At 35.3% G+C, this 25,693-nt stretch overlaps 1 protein-coding gene across 4 annotated transcripts in view; it reads left to right on the top strand.

The window, feature by feature from the left end:
• PHF14 (PHD finger protein 14) overlaps positions 1-25,693 on the top strand; it is a 161,631-nt gene that overhangs the window by 16,507 nt on the left and 119,431 nt on the right. For all 4 annotated transcript variants that reach the window (XM_041466581.1, XM_041466580.1, XM_041466582.1 and 1 more), the window contains exons 4-11: positions 987-1,131; positions 10,402-10,561; positions 15,966-16,077; positions 18,264-18,401; positions 20,276-20,422; positions 23,009-23,279; positions 23,857-23,963; positions 25,298-25,393. In XM_041466581.1, coding sequence (XP_041322515.1) covers positions 987-1,131; positions 10,402-10,561; positions 15,966-16,077; positions 18,264-18,401; positions 20,276-20,422; positions 23,009-23,279; positions 23,857-23,963; positions 25,298-25,393 — 1,176 coding nt within the window. The remainder of the gene's footprint in view (positions 1-986; positions 1,132-10,401; positions 10,562-15,965; positions 16,078-18,263; positions 18,402-20,275; positions 20,423-23,008; positions 23,280-23,856; positions 23,964-25,297; positions 25,394-25,693) is intronic.

Genomic DNA, 25,693 nt, shown 5'->3' on the forward strand with positions numbered 1-25,693 from the left:
ATTAAACCCTCAGCCTCTGCTTTGAAACTATTGCTGTTTCTTTGTACCACAGTGGTTATTTTTCACTATTATGGTTATTTTCATACTTCCTTATATGTCTTCATATTACCAATAAAGGTAGTTCAAGGTCAAGTATAAAAATAAATAAATATGTATGGAGGCCATGAAACTGTAGAAGAGACAGTGGCCCTGTCTCACAATGGTAATAGTAAGAAGACAGTGTTTATTAAGAAAACTAATTTTACATATAACTTTGTTTGGTTTATGAAGCACTTCTCTGTGTTTTCTTAGAAAAACACAGAGAAAATGCACAATCTCTTTAAAAGCTGTGGTTCATATTGTAGGTTGCCAGAACAAGGCAAATCCTTACTCCTGTATATAATCATATAGTTTTAATAGTTTTAATAGAAGAACGCATAGTTTTAATAAATTGTATGGTTTTGCACAGCTATACATTAATTTGCATTAGAGCAAAACCATACAAAGTTGATAATTTGTTGTATTTTGTGTAAGTGAAAACTTGGGAGGTTTGCATTAGCTGTGTATTCTTGGATTTTGCAGATCCATCTGATTTTCTAAATTCTAGGAGATGAAGCAACTTTTCTGAATGTTGGAACATTTGAAAGTCACCTTTGGCCTTTTTTAAATTTTGATTTTAAATGGCTTCTTAAACATTCCATTTTGTAGACTATAAATGGTTCAAAGTCATATGTTTCTGTCTTGACGATTCTGTCTTGACTCTCCTCTGACCTCTGGATCTTAACAGGTTTATGGGTTGCATTGACATCCATGCATCCCAGCTCTTGTATTCATGGAGGAAGTGTTTGAGCATTTTGACTACAAAGAAGCTTCTAGCCTTTTGAAAATAATGTTTCATGGTTTTTTGATTGTTGTTCAAAAATTGAGCAAATAACAGATCTTCGGCTTGCTTTAAATAAAATTTAAGTTCCTGGCATAACCCATGTGTCTCCCTTTTTCAATATCAGGACTCATTGATCCTTGAGAAGTCTCAAAATTGGAGTTCCCAGAAAATGGACCATATTTTGATTTGTTGCGTTTGTCTTGGAGATAACAGTGAAGATGCTGATGAAATAATCCAGTGTGACAACTGTGGAATAACAGTGCATGAAGGTAATACAACCCTTCATTCTTGTTGCAGAAGGAAAGCCTATGCTTTGCTTTTAATAAAATTTTGACTCGTTTTCTTCAAACAACACCTTTCAATGTTGGTGGGTATTTTTTTGTAATATTGCATTGATCTTTTTAAGTGGTGTAACACCCATCTTGTACTTGGCAATGCAAATACAAGAACCTGTGGGATGGGACATAGTCTACAGATACTGACATAATGAATTACAGTGTGCAAATATTGGAGCTATGCACTGTATTTTCACTTTAGGATATTCTGTTAATGTGTTTTGTATTACCTATTTCAGTGTATGAATTTGATGGCATAAATGGGATGTAAGATAAAGAGAATAGGAGGCCTTCTAAAAAGAAAGGTTATTTCACCTATCATTTTGCTGTACCAAAATGGCAGAGAGAAGGGGAAGAAGAAAAGTATTCCCCATGGCATTTATTTATTAGTGAAAACAGCTAGTCTTGAACTTCCTCCTAATTTTCACTGACATTTTAATACAGGAGAATTTTGAAGTTAGAACATGCTCAAGTTGTTTTAAAAATTCCTTCAAAATCTGGACTCTGTGTGTGTAATAAATGTAGGTAATCTGGTTTTACAGAAATACTCCAGAATAATAATTTAGGTGAATATATGGAATTTTAGCAGCTTTATATGGAAGATCAGACTGTATTGTGTGTTATTGCTCTTTCTCTTTAGGTTGGAAGGTAGGGGAGATACTAACACAGAGAGGCACTCCTCTTTTGTTAAAAAACAAAATCTTTTTTTCTCCTTTAATCACGCTGGGGCTTTTTTCCTCGTATCCTGTACTATTTTAGGCCTTCACCCCTTTTTTAAAGTTTTCCCAGGAAAATGAGATTAAACTACTCCAGTCCTTGGAATAAAAAGAAACTAGGCTTTTATTTTTCAGAAGCATACAAGGCATTTATTTAATATGACTTTCTTAATTTAATTTTTTTTAATCTGTTTAGAATGTCTTTCTAGGTAGGAAGTGGTTTTATAAATCCCATATTCACACTTCAGTTTTCTCCTGCAAGATAGAAAACTGTTTGAAAACAGTAGTTTTCATGCATTTGGATGTAGTTCAGTTCTTTGCTTGACATCACTTAGGAAACCGAGGATGGAATTTCTGTCCTGTCGTTCACATGCCCTACATTGTGTGTCTATGTGTGCTTCTAACTCTTGAACCTGTTCTGGTCTTTTGAAGAGCTAATCCATACTGTCAGTGTTACTTAGAGAGCAGTTGACCTAATTTATGATGAGCTGGATCACATTCCAAGTGCCCTTGAGAGCATTAGTCAGGTCTTATTGCCTTCTAGAAGTGTTAGGCTTCTAAATTTGTGTCTTGTAGAATTCCTTCTTCTGTATCCATGAAGTTTTTTGGAAAGTAGTGTGCAGAATGTATTTGTTTTGAAATGCAGTAACTATCTAAAAGTTAGTTTTATGCAATCTTGATAGATCTTATTTTTCCCCTAGTACAGTCTAATATTAACTCATGAGGAACAAAAGAAGCATTTTTTGCTGATAGTTATAAACGCATGCTTGAGAATTCCCCAGACATTACATCCAGTCAATACATCCAAACTCTAAAGCTGTGGAGCTCCCTGAAAATTTTTCCATAAGATTTATTTAATGATTGTAATGATTGCTAAAGTGAAGAATGATTGTGATAGAAAAGTGATCCTCTGCCACTTTAGAATGAAATGATGGTAATTTTTTTTTTTATTCAAGAGGAGTACCTTAAAAATCCCCAAAAGATCACACCCTCATTTTACTTAGTTTACTAAACTTCTGTCCCTACAAAAGTAAGATTATAGCTGGATTTCCTCTAGAGGAAAGTACTTCCATTGTTCAAAAGTCACTTGAATTTTAGTGGTTCAAAATATGTTTAAAAGTAATTAGTGCTCTTCTTTTTACAGTGTTCCAGGCAAAGATTCCCTGTAGTCCCACTGATACAAAGAGTGCAATGTGTGTGTTTCTTTTGTTGTCATTGCAACAAAGTAAAATAGATTAATTAAAAATATTTAATTTGTTAGTTTGTTCTGATAAGTTCTACAGTGTGTACCAGATAATTGACTATACATGTTGGTTGATTTTTTACATTTGTGGTCGAATGTTTAGTTAGCTCTGTGCAATTAATTTTAATAATAAATACTTGAAAGTGTATATGAAGCAATTGCGAAATTCTGTTTGAATAGGTGAAATCTTAGAGAAAAATAAGCAAGCTGTGTATGTGAAAGTAATTGATGACTGTGATATAAATGTAAATTTCCACAGCAACAATTTGAAGCTGAACAGTTTGGAGTTTTACTTTGACACTCTGTGGGTATGTTTTATTTCTAGATATGTATGAATATAGTTTCAATAGAAATGAACAGTTATTTTGCTGTGTTTTTCTGTACTTGAATATTTTATAATGATAAGTAAGGGCAAGTGCTGTTTTAAATCTGAGCTTTTTTCAGTAATTTTTTTAAAATAATTGCTTGCAGCAAATAAAATTATTTGTTGTGTTTAAACCCCTGTCAACCACCAAGCCCAACACAGCCGCTTGCTCACTTCCCCACTGGCAGGATCAGAAGAGAGTGTGAAGGGTGAAAGCTGGAAAATTTGTGATTTGAGTTAAAGACAGCTTACTAGAGAAGGCAAAAACCATGCACACAAGCAAAGCAGAACAAGGAATTTATTTACTGCATCCCATGGGCAGACAGGTGTTCAGCCATCTCCAGGAGAGCAGGGCCCCATCATATGTAATGATTACTTGGGAAGATGAACTCCATCACCCTAAACATCCTCCCTTTCCTCCTTTTTCCCCTCGCTTTGTATACTGAGAATGATGTCATATGGTCTGGAATATCGCTGTGGTCAGTTGGGGTCACCTGTCTTGGCTGTGTTTCTTCCCAATCTCCCATGCACCCCCAACTTCTTTGCTGGTGTGGCAGTAGGGGAAATAGAAGAGGCTTTGGCTCTGTGCACATCCTGCTGTTCAATAACAAAAACATCTCTGCATTATCATCACTGTGTTCAGCACAAATCCAAAACACAGCCACACGTTTGCCCCTATGAAGAAAATTAATTCCACCCCAGCCAAAAGCAGAACAATTATAAAAAACAAAATGGAACCTTTGAAGCTTTAGTTTGATCCAGTGATCTTATGTATACACATATGTTCAATGACTTGGAGATTTCTGCACTCCTGCCTAGTGGTCACTGACTGACCATTTACTTGTGAATGCATGAGTAATACATGAAGACAGCCTATCATTAAGAAGTTACAGTCAGAACCAAAATGCAATGCAACAGTTACTTTTTGGTCCTGTTTGCCTCATCATTCAATTTGGCTGATTTCCAAAATAAATTGAAAAGTAGTTGAAAAGGTAATTACTGTCTAATCGTATAAACATGGCTTTGAGAATTATTTTTGTTACTGTTAATAGAAGCAAGTTTTACTCTTAAGAGAATTGGCTTTGATCTGTACTTTGGAAATGTATACCCAGATCACAGACATAGACTGTATTTATAGTCCTTTGTATTCTCCTATGCAGCTGCTTGGTAGTTTGAAAAATAAGGTCCAGTAATGAGTGAATGTGTTTTGTAAACACATTAAAATCCAAGAATTTGGTTTTATTTTTTCAGGTTTCCTTTAGCAGATATATTGCTATGGCTGCAAGTATCATGCTGTGTCCAGAAATTTGTTATAATATTTGAGCTTTTGAGTATTTCAGAATACAGTATTGAAGGAAGAGTCTCCTATTTATGAGTTGGATAGAAATCAATGCAGTGATGTTTACCTGCACTTAGGAAGAGAAATATGCCCATTTCCTGCAATCTGATTTATTCCAAAATGCCCAAAGCAAGCTAGTGGAATACCACAGGGGTTTTCTTCATAGTTTTTATGTGCAGTTTCAAATGGTATTATGAATGAGCCTGTTTCCTCCTCTTCTCTATAGCATGGTAAATAATTATGTGAAAGCAGTGCTCTCCTTTCACACCCTACTGGTGTCCCACCCAGGGTCCCACATAATGATGATATTGAAAATTTGATTGTTCTTCCCCTGAAGACCTTATTTTCTCCTTCTCCTTGTTGACTACTGTTTTCTTCACTGGGAGGGGATCCTACATCCATGACTTATGCCTTGGCGCTCTGTTCAAGTGGAAGTTTCTGTCCACAGAACCTTTCTGGTGCCTGAGAGAGGTTTTTCTATGGCAGCCACCTCAGTTTTAATGTGAAGTTATTAATGAGCTGAGAAAATACTCCTCTGAGTCAAACCTACTTCTTCTGGGCACCAGGGTTCCCTCCTGGATGTTTGATGCTGCCACCTTTTCCTTTTGAGGACCTGGTGCAGCAGCTGCCTGTTCAGTTGTGACTTGTATTCCTCTTGGACTGCTTGCTTGCATTAATGAGCTCGTACATAAGGTCTTCCATGGAAAAAGAGGGATGATAACTCGTCTGGGAACAGCTCTGTCAGAGCTCACATGGAAGAAACAACATGGCCAAGAGTTAGAGGGGAGTTTTCATTCAGACCTAAAGTCATGGGCCCTTAATAAATGCCTGTACTTGACTTACTGACGAGTTCTGAGATTGTGAGAAATTTCTAATACAGCTGTTTACCATGTGAGGTTCATATCACTTGCATGGCCTCCATCACTTGTCCAAAAGCTGTCTTTGCACTGCTGACATGTGTCCAAAAATCTATGGTTAGTGGAGTAAATAGCTGGTTTGAATTGTAACTGCCTTTAAAATTGCAAAGTAGCATATGTGTAATGCTAATTTCATACCCACTCTTACACAGTGCATTCATCTTTTAGTTTGAAAAGCCTGTAATTAATTAATAAGCCTATCAATTAAAAATGTGTTCTCATTTCACATATCAGCCTGTCCCTGTCACGTCCTCCCTCTCCCCCCCAACAAAAAAAGGGGAAAAAAAATTCCTGCTGAATTTGTACAGTTGCTTTTCTGAATTTTCACTTCTGTATGAAGATAATTGTCATTTCTTTTTATAAAAGTATTTTTTAGACACCAATCTGTCATTTTGGATAAACGCATTTGTGCTAAGATCCTGTAATAACAGGACACCTCCAACTGTGTTGTCAGTTTTTTTGATGTCTTGATTGCAGTGTGTCTGAAGATGTCTGGCACACATCGTAGCATGTGCCACAAGTGTAGGTAGGGTGCTTGCCAGTTGTTGTCCTTGGGTTAGTTGCTGTGAGTTAAATGAGAAAAGTTCTACATTTTTTGAGCAGTTTCTTTTCCATCTCCTATCTTTGTTTCTTACTGTACTTCGATGTGTATGTTAGAGAATTAGAGAGTAAGAATTCTCTTGCTAAAAGCGATAGTGTAGTTGCCATATGCTCTACAGTGTAATAAAGCATTTTTGCATTTTAATTTTGCCCCTTACTGTGGTCTGCTGCTATCTGGTATAAAAATCAATTTTTCAAAATCATGTACTTTAGTACTCTCCATTTACTAAATAAAAATATTGTTCTGAATTTATGATGCATTAAATTATTAATGTATTTGTTTTAGACTGTTGGTCCAATTAAAAATTGAATGAAATAATTTTGAATACTGTGATATCACAAAATTTAATTTTGCAAACACAGGGTTTATGATATAGTTTGTGTTTCAGAGTACATATAGATGTAGTTGGTGCATGCAGATATCCCCTTTGGTAAAAAATTGCCTTCCCAGAGAAAGAGGACCAGCTGCAGCCACAAAAAGAATTAGGTCTCTATTTCTGTTTCTCTCAGTGGTATAAATTTCAGAACAATTGTTTTAATGGTATTATTTTAAAGTGTGTGCAGTTTCTTTTTATTGACAATCACATGAAAATATAAGCTATTGGCAGAGGAAAATGACATCAAAATCAAGGAATAAAAAGTTTGTTTTCTGTATCTAATGGCATACATTCAACAGGCAACTTGGTTGTAATCGTAATATGTAGATGGCATTAATGGAACAGTAAGTGGTGTGAAAATTTTACCTTCTTGAATTTCACGTGTTTAAATTCATAGGTTAGTAGCATACTAAGCTGGTTTTATTGTTTAGTGTTAGTGGTGTTCAAAGAGGTGTCAGAAATGGAGTTATGATACAGAAATCTAAGAGTATACAAACATGAGGATTTAATGAACTTAAGTTCAAAAGGAGCCCTTGGGGGTGTTCTGAAGACACAGACTTCAGAATTTTTGTGAGTGTTAAGGAAAGGCATCATGCATTTTAAGCAAAGTGTTTAAAAGTTACTTGATTTTCTTCAGCATATTTTCCAGTCAAAAGGGCAGCTGGTTGACTTAATGCCAAATAGGTCAAAGGTGCAGTGATAATTCTTGGAACCAAACACATCCTTTACAGGTTCTGTATCCTTCTCCCTGTTGTGCTTTCAGGCCTGAAGTAGTCACACTGTCTGTACAATTGGAGTACTTTTAGAGGGAACCTAGAGATTACCCCCTGATGCTTTTACTATGCGAGCCCTTAGGTTGCTTTCCAGCACCAGCAATTCCCAATAATTCATTCAGAATTGTTGGATTGAGCAACTTTAAATTGATCTTCAGTATAGGATGGAATGATTTACCAAGTAGCAGCTTTGTATTTGCATAACTATGCTTGTCGAAGTCATGAAAATAATACTTTCTACAATTTTTGTTAATTGGAACAAAATAATTTTTTCGGCATAGCAAAATAAGGCAGCTAGTAGTAAGTTGAACCTTTGTTGTTTTCAGCATCTTTAAGGGTTCTAAAATGATATATTTAATTTATATTTATGTTCATGATTTATTTAGACTTTGGAGTATACTGAAATTGGTCTTACCAGAAGTCAGTCAAGAACAATTACAAAGTATCTGCTGAGAAACTTAGCTTCAGAGCCAGCAAGATTTTTGTATTGCAGCTTTAATTCAGCAGCTTTATTTGGCAGCATACACCAGGTCAGCAGCAGTCTTACTGGCTAGATTTCCTTTTCTTCAGCTTTGTGGTGGAACAGATTGTTTTGATGTTTTTATCAGCAATGGTTAATGGTAATCTAGTCTGTTTTCTCCAGCTAAAGACCACCCCTTTTAGTTGTAACAGTGTGGTGTTCAGTTTTTACTAAATGCTAGTTATGTAAAAGAGTAAACGTCTCCTTATTTGTCAGTGTTCTTAAACTCTTTAAAGCTGTCACTAAGATTTATATACAAATTGGGGCAAAAAAATGGATTAAAAATATGGACTTCCCCCCACTTTGGAAAATATATTTGTATTGTTACAGAAATAATGTTTAGTGCCAACACTTGTGATAAGGATCTAAATAATTGCAGCACATTTGTGATATTTTCTAGGAGGAAAGATAAAAAACAATCAGGTATAAATGACTGATAAATATTATAAAGCAACTATTTCTCAGTGAAGGTAAGACAGTTTGGGGAGGTCATCATTCTAATTTTAGTAGACTGATGGCACTTAAGCTAGAAGAGCAAATCTAATTACTTTCAATTGGTGAAGAAGCATCAGTGTCTGAAAGAAATATTTCTGATTTTATTTTGTTGTGTGGATTGAGGACGGTATTACTGCATCTGTAATGTTAAGAAATTTTTACTAAGTACTTTTAAGAAAATGTTAATATGTTTTAAATTCTAAAGGAATGACTAAAAGGTTCATCACCTCTGTGATATCAATGGGCCATGTGTTTGTACATTAGTGTTATTGCTGAAAAGGAGATTTGCTGGCATCTATTCAAAATTGTGTTATTAGAATTTAAAAAGTTACTTTGTGGAATGTTGCTTTAAGCGGATACCACATTATAAGGAAGATGGAGTGACTCTATGCATGAGCTATATGATCTTGTATATCCCTAGTGAAATTTGTCTGTGAATGCACTTCTGCATGTTACTTGTCCTTTCATTCTAGGACACTTTTTATTATGAAAAGAAACATTCTGTCATCTTATTTTAATTCTTATTGATGAGGCTCATCCTGTAATGGAAGACTATGTTTCTTAAGCATTTCCTGCAGTGTTGCTTATTTCCTGAGTGTAGTTTTTGTATATTATGCAGACCTCTGTTTCTGTTGCAAGGGCAGTTGGAGCACTGTTGCTATTTTATTACAGCCAGTGGGTAATGAAACAAAGTAAAAAAACCATGTTGCTATTTAATTGCAGAATTGAGTAATTTTACTGCTTTGAAAGCACAAATTTTGACTTGATTGATGCCTTTGATAAATAGCTGAATGTAATTTTTTAGTGAAATCTTTGCTGTGTGTTAAGTGTTGACAATTAGATATTTTTTCTCTTATTGAATAGCAGCTAAATGTTCAAAATGTGGGATATTAAAAACCAGTTTTGTGGTGATTAGCTGTAGTATTTTTCTTCTTGTCATTTGTGGTAGTACTAATACAACTCTTGCTCTTGTGCAAAATTTAAACAAATCACTTTAAAGACACTGTTTTCCTAAATTTGTGGTAACTAAACATGCATAGGTACCTTAGCAATCATAAAGAATATGCTAGTTGTACTGAGGAATGGAGAAACTGAATGATTGAGCCTAGCTATAATTTAAAACCAGGTACAAATCAGAGTGCTTAAAAATATATATATATATTTCATCAATCACCAGTGTGGTATCTCAAAATTGTCAGTTTGTACTCCACAAACTATACTTTGGTTTTGAAGTTGCACAAGGGTTCTTAAGGTCAGTTCTACAACTCATAAAGTAGGTAAATAGTCTTTTTTATTTCACGTGTATATTCTTTTGTAGTTGATTTGCATGCTGAATGCAAAGTGGAAAAGTGGAGTGCATAATTGTTGACTGGATTCTACTGACATAATGAACCTCTAGAAGAAAATCCAAACACTCTCTCCTTCCCTCCAAAAAATGTTCATTGTCAGGGAGAAGAGCTTGTTGCTTTTATCTTGAAATATATTTCTTTACTCCAAAAAAATGCATTGAGTGTTTTTTAATCTTTGTTTACTTCAAGTCTTGTTTTCTTACTTTTCTTCTTAATAGCTAGAAGAATAAAGTGAAACAGTCTTTTTTCTTACTTTTTTTGGTTGTAATCTAATACAATCACATAAAACAGATGACTTTTTAGAATTAAACTCGCTTTAAAATGTAAATTTTGCACTAACAATAGTAATTTCAACAGCAATTTTAAACTTTCTTTAGTATCTTGGTATTTCTCTTGAATTGTTCCCCTGAATCTGTATATGTGTATGTTTCCTTCTTAAATCATAACTGGCAAGTGGCTACTTCTACAATTGTCCCTTCTTGCGCTGATCTTCCATTTGTCCTGTGTGTAGGTTGCTATGGTGTTGATGGAGAGAGTGACTCTATCATGAGTTCAGCTTCAGAAAATTCCACAGAGCCTTGGTTTTGTGATGCATGCAAATGTGGTGTCACACCTAGCTGTGAATTGTGTCCCAACCAGGACGGGATCTTCAAAGAGACTGATGCAGGCAGGTAAGACTGAATAAGTGATGTTTTGAATTTGTTGTCATCTACCTTTAAAAGATTGGGTTTTTTCCTGTACCTTGTAGAGATTCTGCTCAAGCCTGTTGACTTTTAAATAGGATGTAAGTGGGAGGAAAACTGCATGTTTTTAGTTTAGTAAAGGACTGGGTCAGTAATGGCAGGAAATGGGAAAAAGTAGCGTAACAAAATTATATTGAAGATGTGCTAAAGTTATTCAGACAGACCTTGTATATTATGATTATTTAGAATTATGAGGATTATATTCTTGATTTTTGAGAATATTCTTTACTTCTTTTTAGGATTGAATTCATGTCTGATTTGAGAATAAGCAGATTAATTCTGATGATGTCTTCAATTCCTGTCATGTTTGAAAATAAAGATATATATATATATTAATGATAACTAATTATCTGTATTAAAGGCAAAAGCTGTATTATCAGTGATGTCTGATTTATGCTTAGTATTGCTAGGTTTTGCTGCATAGTTTCATGGTTTTGTTTGGGTCTTTGTTTTTTTTTATTTCTTATTAATAGACCATGAAAATTAAGGTTTTTGCCGTACATTTTATGGTTGTATAAATTGTGGGTGTGTGGTAAAAAGGAAAGTTTTCAGGTGCTGGGCTTTTCATAAGCTTTAAAAAAAAAACTTACACAAATGAGTCAAGGTTTGTAGTGAATAATTTTGGGCCTTGGAGGTATTCGTGCTTTTTTAATACTTTTAGGGCTCAGATCCTTGTTTTTGGTCTGTAGTAGGTTGAAGAGTGTATGTGCATCTTCCTTATAAAGTCTTTACACAACTAAGCAAATTGTGCTTTTCCAGTTGTTTTCTGTTTTGATAATAATGCTTCTATATGCAAAAAATTACTCTTAAAGACTATAAGTCAGTTGTGTAACAGGAAGTGTTAGACTTGATATCACCTGGCAAATGTTATTTCAACATTTTTATTCCTGTGTTCTGCAAACAATTTAAGCCCTGTATATATAAGTGCTATCCTAGTAGAAATTATAAGTTAGGGTTTTAATTGCTTAAATTTTTTCTTGTGAAGTGGTTGTATGCTTTTAGTTAATCTGGAAGTATTTTCTTTGTTACATTGGTTGTCTGTGCAGAAGCACATGCCCGCCTTGGTGAAAGTGGGCATTATCACAATATTATTGTTTTATATCTTCATTTGCTGGATAATATGATATTGCTATCCTGGATAAGTTTATTCTCCCAGATGAAGAGGTGATATATTAGAAAAAAAACAAATACCAATTGCTATTTACTGGTTGAAATTATTAATATGTGAAAATTCCTGTGCTCTCTTTTTATTATTTATTTATAAATTTGAATTCTCAAGGGTAGGGGGGCACTGTAGACTAGGGGTGGGTCCTTGGGACGGTGTCCATTATGTTTCCATTGTATTCAGTTAACTGTAATCCAATTCAGTGCTTTTCTTGATGTATTAGCAGGAAGGAACTACTAAGTAACAGATTTCTTTGCCTCACCATCGCCCTTCATGCACTTACCTAAAAATAAATTCTCCATATGCATCAGTGCTCAAAATAACACAAACCAAACCTAGTTAGTTTCTCTTCATAACCGAATTGGAATAATTTCTCTCTTTTTACATGAAAGGTGAATCATTGGAATAATGGGGTGCTTAATTTCTTAGCAGAAGCCTTTTCACATTAATCTCTCAGTTTCACAAGTATAAATGTGAATTTATGAAATTTTACTTCTCAAAATGCTATTATCCAAAAATATAAATTCTGTCCTTGTTTCAGTATGGAGTTTTTCTTCCTTCCTAATCAACATCTGTCATCATTGCTCCAAGCTAAATGGATGGTAAAGTAACAAGGAAGATTATTCTTCTTTGATTACCCAATTTGTCTTAATTACAAGCTTCTAAAACATGTGCAGCTAAATAAATGAGCAGGAAAATATTTAGAATTGGTATTAAAAGCAGCTGAAGCTGCTTCAGCTGTGAACTTGACTGACTTGTGTATGTTTTTTAATAAAGATTCAGGTCTGAGTTCACATATAGGTGGTTAAAGAAATGAGGCACTTGTGTGCCAATCACACAGAAATGGCAGTTTAAATCTGTAGTACTGCAATACTTGGGTGACATATACTAAAGCATTTTGAGAAGGTCAGTATGAAGCAAGCAGCCAGCTGTTGGGTTTATCATAGATAAACTCCTACAGAGTGCAGCAGCATTAAATACACCAGTGGAGCATGAAAAAACTGTGCAAATTAAATTGAGAAAGCAGCTGCTTGTAGATGTGTATCTTTATATTGAACTTCGGAGAGTATGTTTAGTAGGCTGTATTAAAACTTACTACCAAAAATCTCCAACCAGAACCTTGGATTTTTGTTAAGAATAATAATTGTGGAGATATGTAATTTCTGTTTCTAAAGATTTGTTCTGTATTACACACCTTAATTTAAAGGAAGAGTATAGAAAAGAAGCCCTACAGAATTCAGATGTTTTTGTTTACAAACAAGAAGTCTGTTTATCTCAAGGTTACAGGTCTCATTCTGTGTGTTGTATTTAGTTGTTTTGTTTTTTTTTGTTTTTTTTTTTTAATTTCCTTTTAAAAACAAGTATAATAGGCTCATGTCAATGAGGTATTTATTTTAGTAAATCATAATTTTTACCAAAATGTGCATTTAAGCATGTACCTATGCTTTTTTTAGTAGAGGAACATTTCATAAAAGTATGGTAGTGATTTAGGCCAAGCTATTGCCACTCCTGTATACAGCGTGGAAGGGCAGAGGTGGTACCTGCTGCTCCATTGCTCCCCTGCAGGGATTGGTTGTGCCTCCACTGGTTTTCTGGGGAGTCAGACAGAAGGTGTACATTTCATATACTAATGAGAAGAATCTGTTTTTTCACACATGACATCGTATTAAGTTAGAGGTCGGTGGTGGCATGCTGGAGTGTTTCTGCTGTAATAAAACCACTGATGAGGTTTGCTCTCTTTCCGAGCAGGAAGAAGTTTGGCAGAACACTTGAGTGTCTCAGCTTGTTCTCTGGCAGCTAGCAGGCTGCCATATTTGTACTGCATTGTTTAAAGACAAGGTTGTAACTCATCTTTAAATTTTCTTTGCTTCTTCCTATAGTAACAATTCTGTGACCAAATAATTTTGTGGATGTGAAGAACACTAGTAAAATTTGTGGAGGCAAAACAATGCAGTTCTTGCATATAAGTGTGTATTTGGGATATACATCATTCTAATTGTTTTAAGTTTATATGTTTTAAAGGGAATTTACTACTTAGCTTCCCAAATCTGAGTGATTTAACCATAGGATAAATACTTGTTTTTAAATACACAAGTGAAAAGAATCTTGTCAGATATGACACAATGGATCAGTCAATGTTGTGGCTTGTTAGATTTACTGGGAAATTTCTTACCGAGTGAAGCAATTTAATGGCTTTTAAGTAGTTTCTTACTGTTACTGGGATTTTTCTGTTATCCAGTTAATATCTTGAACTGTATGGGGGGAAAATGGTAAGTAAATAGTCTGTTCACCAGTTTTGTGCATTGAAAGATCATTGTTTTTTTTTGTGAAGACTGAAATATAGATGTATTTTTGAGCTTGCTACTGAACCTTTAATATTTTGCTTTTTTTGTAATTTCTGTTGGGATATATGATTCATAAATAACATGAAACTTAATAAATCTGAGTGTGATAAATTCCAGCATTGTAGGGCTAAGAACAGTTGATGAGAAGTGTGCTGCTTTGGTAAACTAGGGCTACATGGAGCTCCTGAATAGTGTAGACATCAACTTCAGTATTTCTCTCATCTGTAAGCAGCTAGTTAATAACAGTAGCTGTTTTAAGTGCTTTTGAACCCAAGATGTTATTGCTTTGGTATAACTGAATTTTTTAAATTGACATGCAAAGGAAAGAGGAGGGAGAAGAGATAGGCTGAACAGTGGTAGAAGATAGGGAAAAAGAGCACAGCAGCATGGGTGCAGATTTTAGCAGGTGGTAACGGGTTTGTACTGAATCCCTGGTAAAAGAAACAAGGGGAGAAGTGTTTCTTACATCATCATGAGTCTTCTTGAATACAGGGAGTAGATTCTATTATTTGATTAGAACAGAAGAGAGTTTTAGTCTTCACTAGTGTTACATTTACTGTTAAACAGTAATGACTGGGAAGATTGTAAAGTGCTGAATTAACACACTAGCTGAGGCTCAAACAGGCTATTTCAGCTTAGTTATGTCTGAAGTCTCTAGTTTTATTATATATCATGTGGGACTTCATAGGTTCAAAGTGTTAGCTACAATCTCTGCAATTGAAAGGCCATTTTCTTGAATATCTTAAAATAATAAAAAAATAGCAATCTTGACCCTCTGCCTATCACAGTTTTTTCCCACCTGGTGCAAGGAGTAGCAAGTGCTTCCTGAATTTTGATAAAACAGTAAGATTATTTGCAGTAGTTTGTCTCAGTTAATTTGAGTCATGCATGCTGTGCAGATTTTGAGTTTGTTGCTTAACTGATGGTTTGTGACAGTGAGAGCTGGATCTTTTAGAAAGTGTTTATTACCAGAACAATGGAAGAAGAGGAGGAAAATTTGTCTTCTGCTGCAAGGCTATTTTTGGGTAGCTGAGAGCTTCAGAAGGTTAGGAAGATGCGTGGCAAAAAGCAGTCTTGAGGTTGAAGCCTTTACCATTGTGTGGCATTCGATTACTATACTCTAAGGTCCTGATTCATTTCCTACCCCTCAGGGCTGAAGATTTAGACCTCTTACTCTGTAGATTTTTTATGGCCAGTGAAGAAGGGAACAACTAAGTAAACTAAGTCTGTTTATCTGAGTTTCAGATAGGCCTTTCTTTTATACTACTCAGATGTGTTTATTCCTGAATGCAAGTCCTCTTGATGTTACTTAAAACTAGTTAGTTTTGGTGATACTAAGAGGTGCAACTAACAGCATCAAAGTCTGTTTTAAGTGCTTCATAGCTATATGCTCAGAGCTCAGTGTTGCTCTGACTACCTGTATAATTTTGTTTGTTCCCTTCCTACCCCCTGCCACATTATGAAAATATCTGTGTGCCTTAGCTTTATAAGTAATATCAAAATCTTCATACACCTTTCATGTTCTTGAAAAGTGTGTGGAGCCCTTAGGAGAGCCATCAGAACATAAAGGTGGCGGTAGCCCAGCCCTTGATCCAGACAGGCAGAGCAATCCCAGTGCCTTTGAAGGGCCTTACTCTATGGTTCAGTGTCTGAGCTCCTGAATTCCAAACAGGCACTTCATCCCTTCTTTTCATGTACTTTCCTTCAAGTGTTTCAGCTAGCATCTGCAGCATTTACAAGGCACTTTGAAATCTGAAAATGGTGAGTATAATACAGGATCAAAATGTTGATAACAGTAACCTAATTTTGTCCGCTGTTTTAGGTGGGTCCACATTGTTTGTGCCCTCTATGTTCCAGGAGTGGCATTTGGAGATATTGACAAGCTGCGGCCAGTAACACTAACAGAAATGAATTATTCCAAGTATGGTGCAAAGGTAAGTTTAGAAAAGATGTAGTGGCAACAAGTAGCTGTATTTTATGTTTTTACATGTAATAGAATAAAATGCATCTCCCCAACTTTATTTTTCTTTTTTTATAGCAATTTTGTAGTGAGGTTAGGGACTAAAAATGAGATAAAGTTTATTAAATGGTTGTTATACCTACAACCTACCTGTTGTTCCCTCCATCCTTCTATCTGTTCCCTTACCACTGTTCTCCATAATTTCTGTCACTGTTTTTGCCCAGTTTCCCTGATTTTTTACAGAGGTGCTAATTGCTTTTGAAGTCAGTGGCAGATTGACAAAATGTGTATGGAAAGTGAGGAGGATTCATAAGATGAGAGGTGGGAGGTTAAGTTGATTAAGAAAGGGGCAGAGGTACCTAGGGTGTATGTGTAAGCTGGTCTGCATACCACAAGCTGTTCCAAAGAAGCAGTGTTTACCGAAATCCGCAGCAACACAGGACCCTCAGCTTGAACTGATACATAGTTCTAAAGTTAAAATTGTTTTACATGTAAATGTTTTCAGTCCAGATCAAAAGTAATCATGAACAAATCATACAGAAAACCATTGTGGTGGGCAGAGGACAGCACTCATTAGTTTTCTAAATACTGTTTGTTTGGCTAATGGAGCCAGTGTGGAGAATCCATATCTATCAGGCCAGTGCGAGGGAAGGTGGTTGGTTCTAAGTCTGCAGCTCTAAAGCTTCATTTCTGCCAAGTCACTTTTGTTTTCTTTAATTTTTTCTATTTGTTAAATAGAATACTAAATGAAAATGTGTAGTGCAGTTTTAAAAATGCGTACAATATATAAAACAGACTAAAACACTTTGGATTGTCCATGTACAACTTACCTGTGTCGAGAGCCTGGGCCTCCTGAGGCATTTAGCCTAGTTTAGAAATGCTTGTAAAAGGTTGGGGCAAGCACCCCAGACCTTGCAAACTGTTGTTGAAATGAATCATACCCTTTTTTTTAATAACGTGAGTGATGTATAGGATCAGGGTAAAGAATTTGGGCATCTTGTCTTGCTGTGAGTAAGGTGAAAGTGACCTGTACAGGTGAAGAAGACTCATTACTGTTGGAAAGCTGTAAATGTTGTTTGCTATATTAAGTGTGGAAGTTACAGCTTATTTTGCTCCATTCCCCCTCCAAAACTAGCTTAATATAATAGTTTTTTTGATTTAATTTCTTATCTTTTAGGTGTTGCAGTTACACAGCTAAAGGGTGCCCTTCAAGTGTAGCACATGCGATGTTTTGAGATTCTTCAGTCACTGAGTTTTCCTTACCATTCCGTTCTTTTGTTTAACTTTCTGCATGGAGATATTTTTTCTAGGTGATAGACAACTTTGCTCTCTGTTCAGCAAGTAGGAGTCTAGGAAATGCATGCCTGTATAATTTTAGACCATCTTTATGCACTGAATGGCAGCACTGCTCAAGCAGGGCATGTTCCCATTTCCTGCTTATCTGCTCATTTCTCTAGATTGCTGGCACAGGGATTTGGTCTGAAATTATGGTGAAAGAGACTGACTGAAAAATAAGTTAATTGCTTTTTTTTTTTTCAGGCCATATTTAGGGATGTCAGTTGGTTGTTTTTCAAGTGACTGTGTCTAGAATGCACATATCTGAAGCCACAGTTAATTAAGTGAATCACAACCTTCCTTACTGATATTTATGATTTTTGAGTATTTGTTTCTGCCCTGTCACATATTTACTCCTCAGTCATTGCTTATCAAAGGACATGTACATAATTATCTATGGTTTTCAGTCATTCAGAGCACTGCTCTTTTATTGTTGTTTGTCCTGTGAACTTGCTGAACATTTGCTGATGATTGGAGGTTTTTTTATGTCATGGTTATACAACTAATTGTGCTTGAATTGCTTTCATGGTATTTAGTTGTTTTGTTGAAGGGGAGTGCAATACGTGGAGGTTCATATAAAAATTCATCCAGCATGCTGTTTAGATTATTTAAGCACTTTAACATTGTTGAAAATGAAATTAATAGTGGGAGTTGAGAAAGCAGGAAGCTTTAAGTAGTGTCAGCCATTGGGAGCATACTTAGTTTCTGTACCACACAGGAGTCATCTACCAGTTTGGTTTTTATATATATGACATAAATTATCAAATATTAGGCCAAGTGCACCTGAAATATTTACTGTGGCCTTTTCCATTCTTCTTTATGAAGGAGTGCAGCTTTTGTGAAGATCCTCGTTTTGCCAGAACTGGTGTATGCATCAGTTGTGATGCCGGGATGTGCAGAGCTTATTTCCATGTGACCTGTGCTCAGAAGGAAGGCCTCCTCTCAGAAGCAGCAGCAGAAGAGGTAGGTATGGAAAGGATAGAATAAAAGGTCTCTATTGAAAGCTTATGGAGATGACCTGAAATGGTAGCTTTTTTGTTCACAGGTCCTGAACAAAGTTTTTAAGTAGCTAACGAGTAAGGGAACTGTACAGGGAGAGCCCTTCACCAAATTGTCCAACTCTGAGCATCTTTTGAAACTGACTGGAAAAAAGGATAGAGAAAGTTAATGCAGAAGTTGGCTTAATAGACTGTCAGTCAATACACACAGGCATTCTATTTCCTGAACTTCACATAGGGTGACATACTTACCTAGCTGTTTGTGTAGTACAGTAATCTGTTTCATACCGAATTGGAAACTTCAGAAATTAAAAACATTTCTGATGTCACTTTTTCATGCATGTTCTCAAGTATTTACTTCAAATTCTGGTACATAGATATGACTTTCCTTGTCATAACATTAATCTTTGGAATCAGAATAAAAAGTATTTATAACCTCCTAATAATTTCTTAATGTCTTTTCTTAACAATTTTTTCCCTGTAATATAATCTAAAGCAGTTCAGATTTGAAGTTCTTACTTCCTGATTCATTTTTATGGTATAAGTACTTTTAGGTTGTCCAGTTTCATTCTGATAAATAACGTTTGGAGTAAGCCTGTCATGTTCATAGCTTCACAATTTAGTTTTTTGCCTTAGGAGGTGGCACAGGTAACACAAAAACAAGCATTATTTTCACTGTTGATGTTGACACTTTTGTTTCTGAAAACAGTGGACTGCTAAGGGATTCATCAAGGAATCACAAAATACTTTCTTCTGTTGGACCGATAAATAGGAAGATAGCACATTGCCTCATTGTTGTTGTCCTTAATAGATTATGTGTAAGGTTGAGTCTTTAAATGCCCTATGTGAATTCCCTCTGGATATATGTATTTGCTTGCCTTTCCACCTTAAAATTTTGTTACATGTTCTCTGCAGTCAAATTTTTAATCAAGGTCTCGCACAATCTCATGTTAGGGCACAGCTAATTTTTAAAGTAAGCTGTCTCATAATGTGAAAATCTAAATTAAAATGTGCTTGTACGGAAAGTCAGAGTAAATTTTATTAGTCTGTGTTTTATGAGTTTTATAAGGAATAAAGGGAAATGTGATAGGCAGATTATTTATTAATATTTGTATTACTTTATGAAGGAGACTGCTTTAAGTTTTTCTTAGTCTGTAGATTTATGATGTTATTTGTACACTTTTGAAAGTACAAAGGCAATTAAATGTATTTCTCAAACCATGTCTCTTCATGGTTCAGATATTTGTAGTCTGCTTGCAGGGTTTGCAGATGCTGAAAGTTGCTATAAACCTAGCCATGATAGTGTGCAGATATGATGGAATGAAAAATGGGAAAAAAATTATCTGAGAGATGATAAATCATGTGAGGGTATAGCCACCAAAATGCTTGGAAAAATGTTAGAGAAACCAAATATATTGCCTTTGATAGTATTCAGAATTACTAAGCACTTGTAGGATTTAATTTAAAAGGCACAGTGAATCAACAGGAAATTAATACATGTTACATGTTAAAGGGATTTGACTTAGGAATTTATTTTGCTGGGATTTTTTTCCTGGGAATGCAGAGATAGTACAGAGATTGACTAGGAGAGAGTTAAATCATTAATGCATTTAAAAATGTTTAGAATCATGCAATAAAAACAATGGAAAAACACCTTACATGGTAAATTACATCAACATGACAAGATCGATTTAGAAACATACTTTTTAGTTGTTTTTAAAATCATGCCCATTTGAAAATGTGAACTAATCGCCAGAATGTTTGTGCTGTTCAGAGCCCTTTGGCCTTACTTTGTCTCACTCTATTTTCATTCCTTCCCCTTTGTTTTTTCTGAAACAGGATATAGCTGACCCTTTTTTTGCTTATTGTAAACAGCATGCGGACAGGTTAGACAGAAAATGGAAGCGGAAGAACTACTTGGCTTTACAATCTTACTGTAAAATGTCCTTGCAGGAAAGAGAAAAGCAGCTTTCACCAGAAGCTCAGGTATTGTATTCGTGACACAAATGCCTCCGTACTAATCATCCACGTTAAACAAGACAGAAATTAAGAGAAGGTAAAAGTGTTATTATAGTAGAAAATTAAATGTGGAATATATTGGTAGTGCTTGGTCATTTAACAGCGCACTGAGCTGTTTGTAGGGTTTGGTCTCTAAGAACAATTATCTCTATATATGATGCAGTTATATTTCATATATATTATATATTTATTTCAATAAATACCAAATATCTGTGCTTGTCTGAATTGAAAAATATTACTTTGTTTTTGAGGTAAAAAGTTGGTAATTTCTTTTTCATTGTAATTCATAGATTTTGTTTAATATTTTCTTCAAGATTCTGAAGGAAAAAGGCCAGAAAAAATTAGGCATTTCTATCTAAATTTCCAATTTTGTAGGTCTAAGTGGAATTCTGTGTGCCAGGTGTTTTCATAGTAAAGACTTCCTAGGAAAAGAAATAATGTATGCAAAGAAGTGAGTCTGTGTTACTGCGTGGGAGTTGTCTGGAAGCCTTAGGCAAGTCTGTATCCGTGTCTAGTGACAGATCCATTTAAAACTGTTTAGTTACTGCAGAAGCTCAACTGATAAAAGTCATGTTGATACAAAGGTTTCAATTCCTCTGAGAGAATCTGCATACTTTCATGTTTCAATGTGTGTCCTTTATTTATTTTTTCTGATTCTGAGGAATTTCTAGCATAGTTTGCTTCACTGCTTAGACTGAAGTACGTTCCATGGAAAAATCACACCTGTGCAGGAGAGCAGCTTGTTACCTAAACAAAACCTGCCTGATTTATTTGTTGAAAGTAGCAGATGCTGTAAATAATGGAAATAATTTATAGGCAAGGACTATCTGCTTTTTTCTGAAGTGAGAATTATAGTGTAATGATAAGAAAATATTGTTTCATATTATCAAACTTTTATTTTTAAAAATCTTGCCTTTCCAGTTCTTCAGAGATTTTTGAATAGGAGAATATTAATTTAAAATGACCTATGCTGTTGAGAATGAACATAAGCAAATTTGTACCGTAGAAGAATTGTGAATAAAATATTTTTTGGGGTATTGAACTTTATGTAGCTTGATTTAAAACTGGTTTCATAATGCTTGCTGAATATACTCAGCTCTCAGTTATGTGAAATGTACCTGTGTAATGGAGACATTACAATAATATGAACACTGCCCAATAGGATGGTAAGTGCTGGTTGTGCAATATCAGTTTGGATCCAGCAGGACTTATTAACTCTGTTTTCAGGCATGTATTAAGCAGTGCTGCTAATGCTGATAAGTTCTCAGCATTTCCTTTTCTCTCCCCTCTTTTTCCCAAACCAAAACCCTGCAATTTTTTAATCTAAATTATTTAGATTAAAACTTTTGAGACTGAAGAATGACTGCTGAAAACTGCACGTGGAGTTAATTGACATAGTGTCATAGGCACCTTGAATCAAGTATGACGACTTCATACGTTTTTTACGAGCACATGTTTTCACTCTTGGTGGCTTTGGTGTTGTACAGCAGTGGCTGTAGGTGGACCTGTTGTCTGCTGCTCTGGGTCCAAGAAAAAAGCCATTGGGGTCAGAGCTGGCCTGTAAGCTATATTTGCTTTGTTTCTTGGTCATAAATTTCCAAGACCTAGTAAGGTAATGTGTTAAACTGTCTGCAGTACTACCTTCAGTGATTCTGTTTGAAATCAGACATGTTCCTTAACCACAGTGTGTACGTATATACGCACCTTTTGCTTTTGTCTCAGGAGTATCTTACACCATATGGTGGGGCAGTCACATTAGTTTAGTTTCTTCTTTGTGCAGGCAAGCAAACAGCTTCTAACTGATAGTCAGCTGGAGTTCTGCCTCTGAAGGTTTGTATGTTGATGTCAGTTTCTGCCAGAATTGCCACTTCATAGAGTTCCCTCAAGACAGCGTTTTCCAACTGTCAGTAACAGCTTGATCTTCTGGGGTAGATCTCCCAGATGGTCACAAGTATACAGATGTCATCAACAATATATATTGTGAGTTTCTCTTGTCTGCTTCACTTCTGTTTGGGTTATGTTGTTGACAAATTATAATCAGCAAGTTTAACATTTATAAAGAGAAGTGGCATTGAGAAAGGAGTTCCTACAAAAGTATGTCAAATATGTTACAAATGCTCTTCATCAACTTTTGTTGTTCATGAAAATATCAATTTAATGTTTATCTAAATGCATGTGTGGTAGGTCAACCAAAGCTTCTACCAGTAGTGAGTTTTCTCAGTCCCATCAAATTATCATTATTGGAAGGGGCTGTCTCAAAGCCGGCAGTCATCTGTTGCTTTCATCAATGGAGAAATCTCATCAAGAAATGTGTACGCAGCTCCAAAACCTAGTGAAAGGATAGTGTCATTTGTGTGTGCACTTTGAAGTAAAATGGAATGTCTGTATCAGCATCTGTTTCTTGAGTTGTAGAGCTCTGGAGTGAAAATGCCATTGATTAGATTGTGCAGCCTTTAAAATGAAAATAAAATGTGGATGTGTTCTAGATTATAACTCAAAACTAATTTTGAATTGTTCCTTGATGTATTTAATTTGTGGAATTCTTCACTGCAGGCTCGAATCAATGCCAGGCTCCAGCAGTATCGTGCCAAGGCGGAGCTGGCGCGCACCACCAGGCCCCAGGCCTGGGTTCCCAGGGAGAAGCTGCCGCGGCCGCTCACCAGCAGTGCTTCGGCCATACGGAAGCTCATGCGCAAAGCCGAGCTGATGGGAATTAGCACAGACATTTTTCCAGTGGATACTTCAGATACAAGTTCCAGTGTTGATGGAAGAAGAAAACATAAACAACCAGCTCTCACTGCTGACTTTGTGAATTACTACCTTGGTAAGGGTGAAAATAGCTTATTTTTCTCAATGAAAAGGTACCACTTTTCTGCATTGTGCTATGCTATTTCATTAGCTTTTTTATTTTCATTGTATTTAATTGTTTATAGCAGATAAATATGGATTATGACTTCATTTTAGGTCAGACACATTGTTGCTTGGAGTCTCTGTTTACACAGAAACATTTTTTTTTAAAGACACTTCAGAAAAGAGTAAAATCTTTCAAATATAAGCAGGAGACTAAACTGTCTTTAAGAAGGGAGTAGGTAACTTCTGGCATAATGTTATTCCCTTAAATTCTCCTCCATTTCTATGTGGAATAGCATGACTTTTTGACTGTTTGCTAGATGCTGAACAAAGTTCATCATTAAAACAACTACAGTATTTATGTAGCAAAATACAAATGTATGACTACTCATTCTACTCAGTGTGTGTATTAAACCTCTAGGCCATAGCTTTGTGTCTTAGTATGGTTATAGTTTTTTACTCTAGGTTGCATCACTTTTTTTTAGTGCATAAAACTTGAAAATGTATATTCAAGAATAGGAAATAATGCCTAAATGTTTTCTTTTAAATAGAGAGAAATATGCGCATGATTCAAATCCAGGAGAATATGGCTGAACAGAAGAACATCAAGGATAAGTTAGAAAATGAGCAAGAAAAGCTTCATGTGGAGTATAATAAGGTAAAGAAAAAGGGGTGATAAACCCTTGTACCATTTTAGTATTTCTGCTATTAATTTTGATAGAATTTTTCTTTCCATGGAAAAAAAATTGGAGAAAAATGTAAGATGCAAACTATTGATCTTTTAAAAGTAATGTTTAAAAAATTATTTTTTCTTTTAAAAATATTCAGTAGTCTGTCTTCTCCCATACAAATAATATCAATTTCTAAAATGTGATATGTTGACTGGACACAAGTTCTTTAGACCCTACTGAGAGCTCCAGTAACAAATTGCACATGGACCTGTTTGAACTTGCATGATTCTCTGCTTGTAGCCCCACTTGATAACTGTCAATCTGTGATACTGAAGAGTGTTATTTATTTATTTATGTCAACTACAACTCCAGCTGGGCTTAGGTTTAATGACTTGACTAATTTTTCAGACGGAAATAATCAGTATTTACACCTCCAGTGTCCTCTGAATACATTTTAGGGCATAAAAAAATTTTATGCCCATAAATTATGGCTTTGCTCCCCCAAAATGTTGTTAATGTAATTTTTTATTAACTCATTATTATGATTAAAAAATAACTTTTGGCATTTTCACCAAATAATTATTTGTTTCAATATTAAGTTACTTTGAAACATAGATATACTGTACCTTTTGTGACAGATGACATGCTGCAGTTCTTGCTGAATTAACAGCCTATTAAGTGATAGTTAATGATGTTACTGTGGTGTTACTGTTAATTCCTCAACTGTTTGGTGTGTGTTTTAAGTGAGAGCATATGGAAAATGTAGCATCAGATCCTTGTGAACTGCCCAGAGATGATAAAGGAAAAGGAAATTGTGCCTGGGGCTTTTAACCAAATTAACAGTTACCTCCCAAAATACATAACCTAACAGTTACTTCCAGAGGAAAAAGACACCCTTTTTTGCTTACAGCCTTTACTTCTAAATTTTTCTTTTTCTGTGAGTGTGGCAAAAGAGAGTTTTGATTCATTTATATGTTCGCTTGTTACAATATTGTTGTCTAAGTAGTGTGGACATCCCATATAAGATGTTCCTGTATTTTAGTTTTGCTTTCCATTTGTCTTTATGAAACCTTATTTCCATGCTGAAATACTTTAGGTCTTTACAAAACAAGTGGTTGCTCTGGATTCTTGTTTTACTTATGTTAAATTACTGAATGGTTGTACTGATCTCAGCTGTATTGATATAAGTTTCATTGTTTTTCTAATCCCACAATAAATTAATGCACCATTGTTAAGTAAGAGGCTGAGTAAATGTTATTTAATAACTCTTAATGGATTTTCATTTCTGTTGCCTATTTTTTTTTTCCCTTTAATTTTTCAGCTGTGTGAGTCCTTGGAAGAGCTACAAAATATGAATGGAAAACTGCGAAATGAAGGGCAAGGAATTTGGGCTCTGCTGGGTAGAATCATTGGACAGGTTGGTTGGTTCCTTGCCCCCCTTTACAGAAAAAACAGCAGAACAGGTTTTGCAAGAATAGGCCTCTTAGTTTCTGCCACTTCTATGGCCGAATAAATTTATTTGATTTGATCAGACCCAGGCTTTACTCTGGAGATAGTGCTTCCTGAATGAAGTACCTAGACTTCTGTAAACCACCTACTGGGAACATGTAGCTTAATTTTGTTGTTGTGATACTGTGCTTGTTTGCAAATTTCTTTCATTTGTTGTAAGTGACTGACCTGTCATTTGTGATGAACTTTAGCATGAAGCATGAGTTAA

This window comes from Pyrgilauda ruficollis, unplaced genomic scaffold (assembly GCF_017590135.1).
Source record: "Pyrgilauda ruficollis isolate IOZ18807 unplaced genomic scaffold, ASM1759013v1 scaffold2, whole genome shotgun sequence".
NCBI classification, from domain to species: Eukaryota; Metazoa; Chordata; class Aves; order Passeriformes; family Passeridae; genus Pyrgilauda; species Pyrgilauda ruficollis.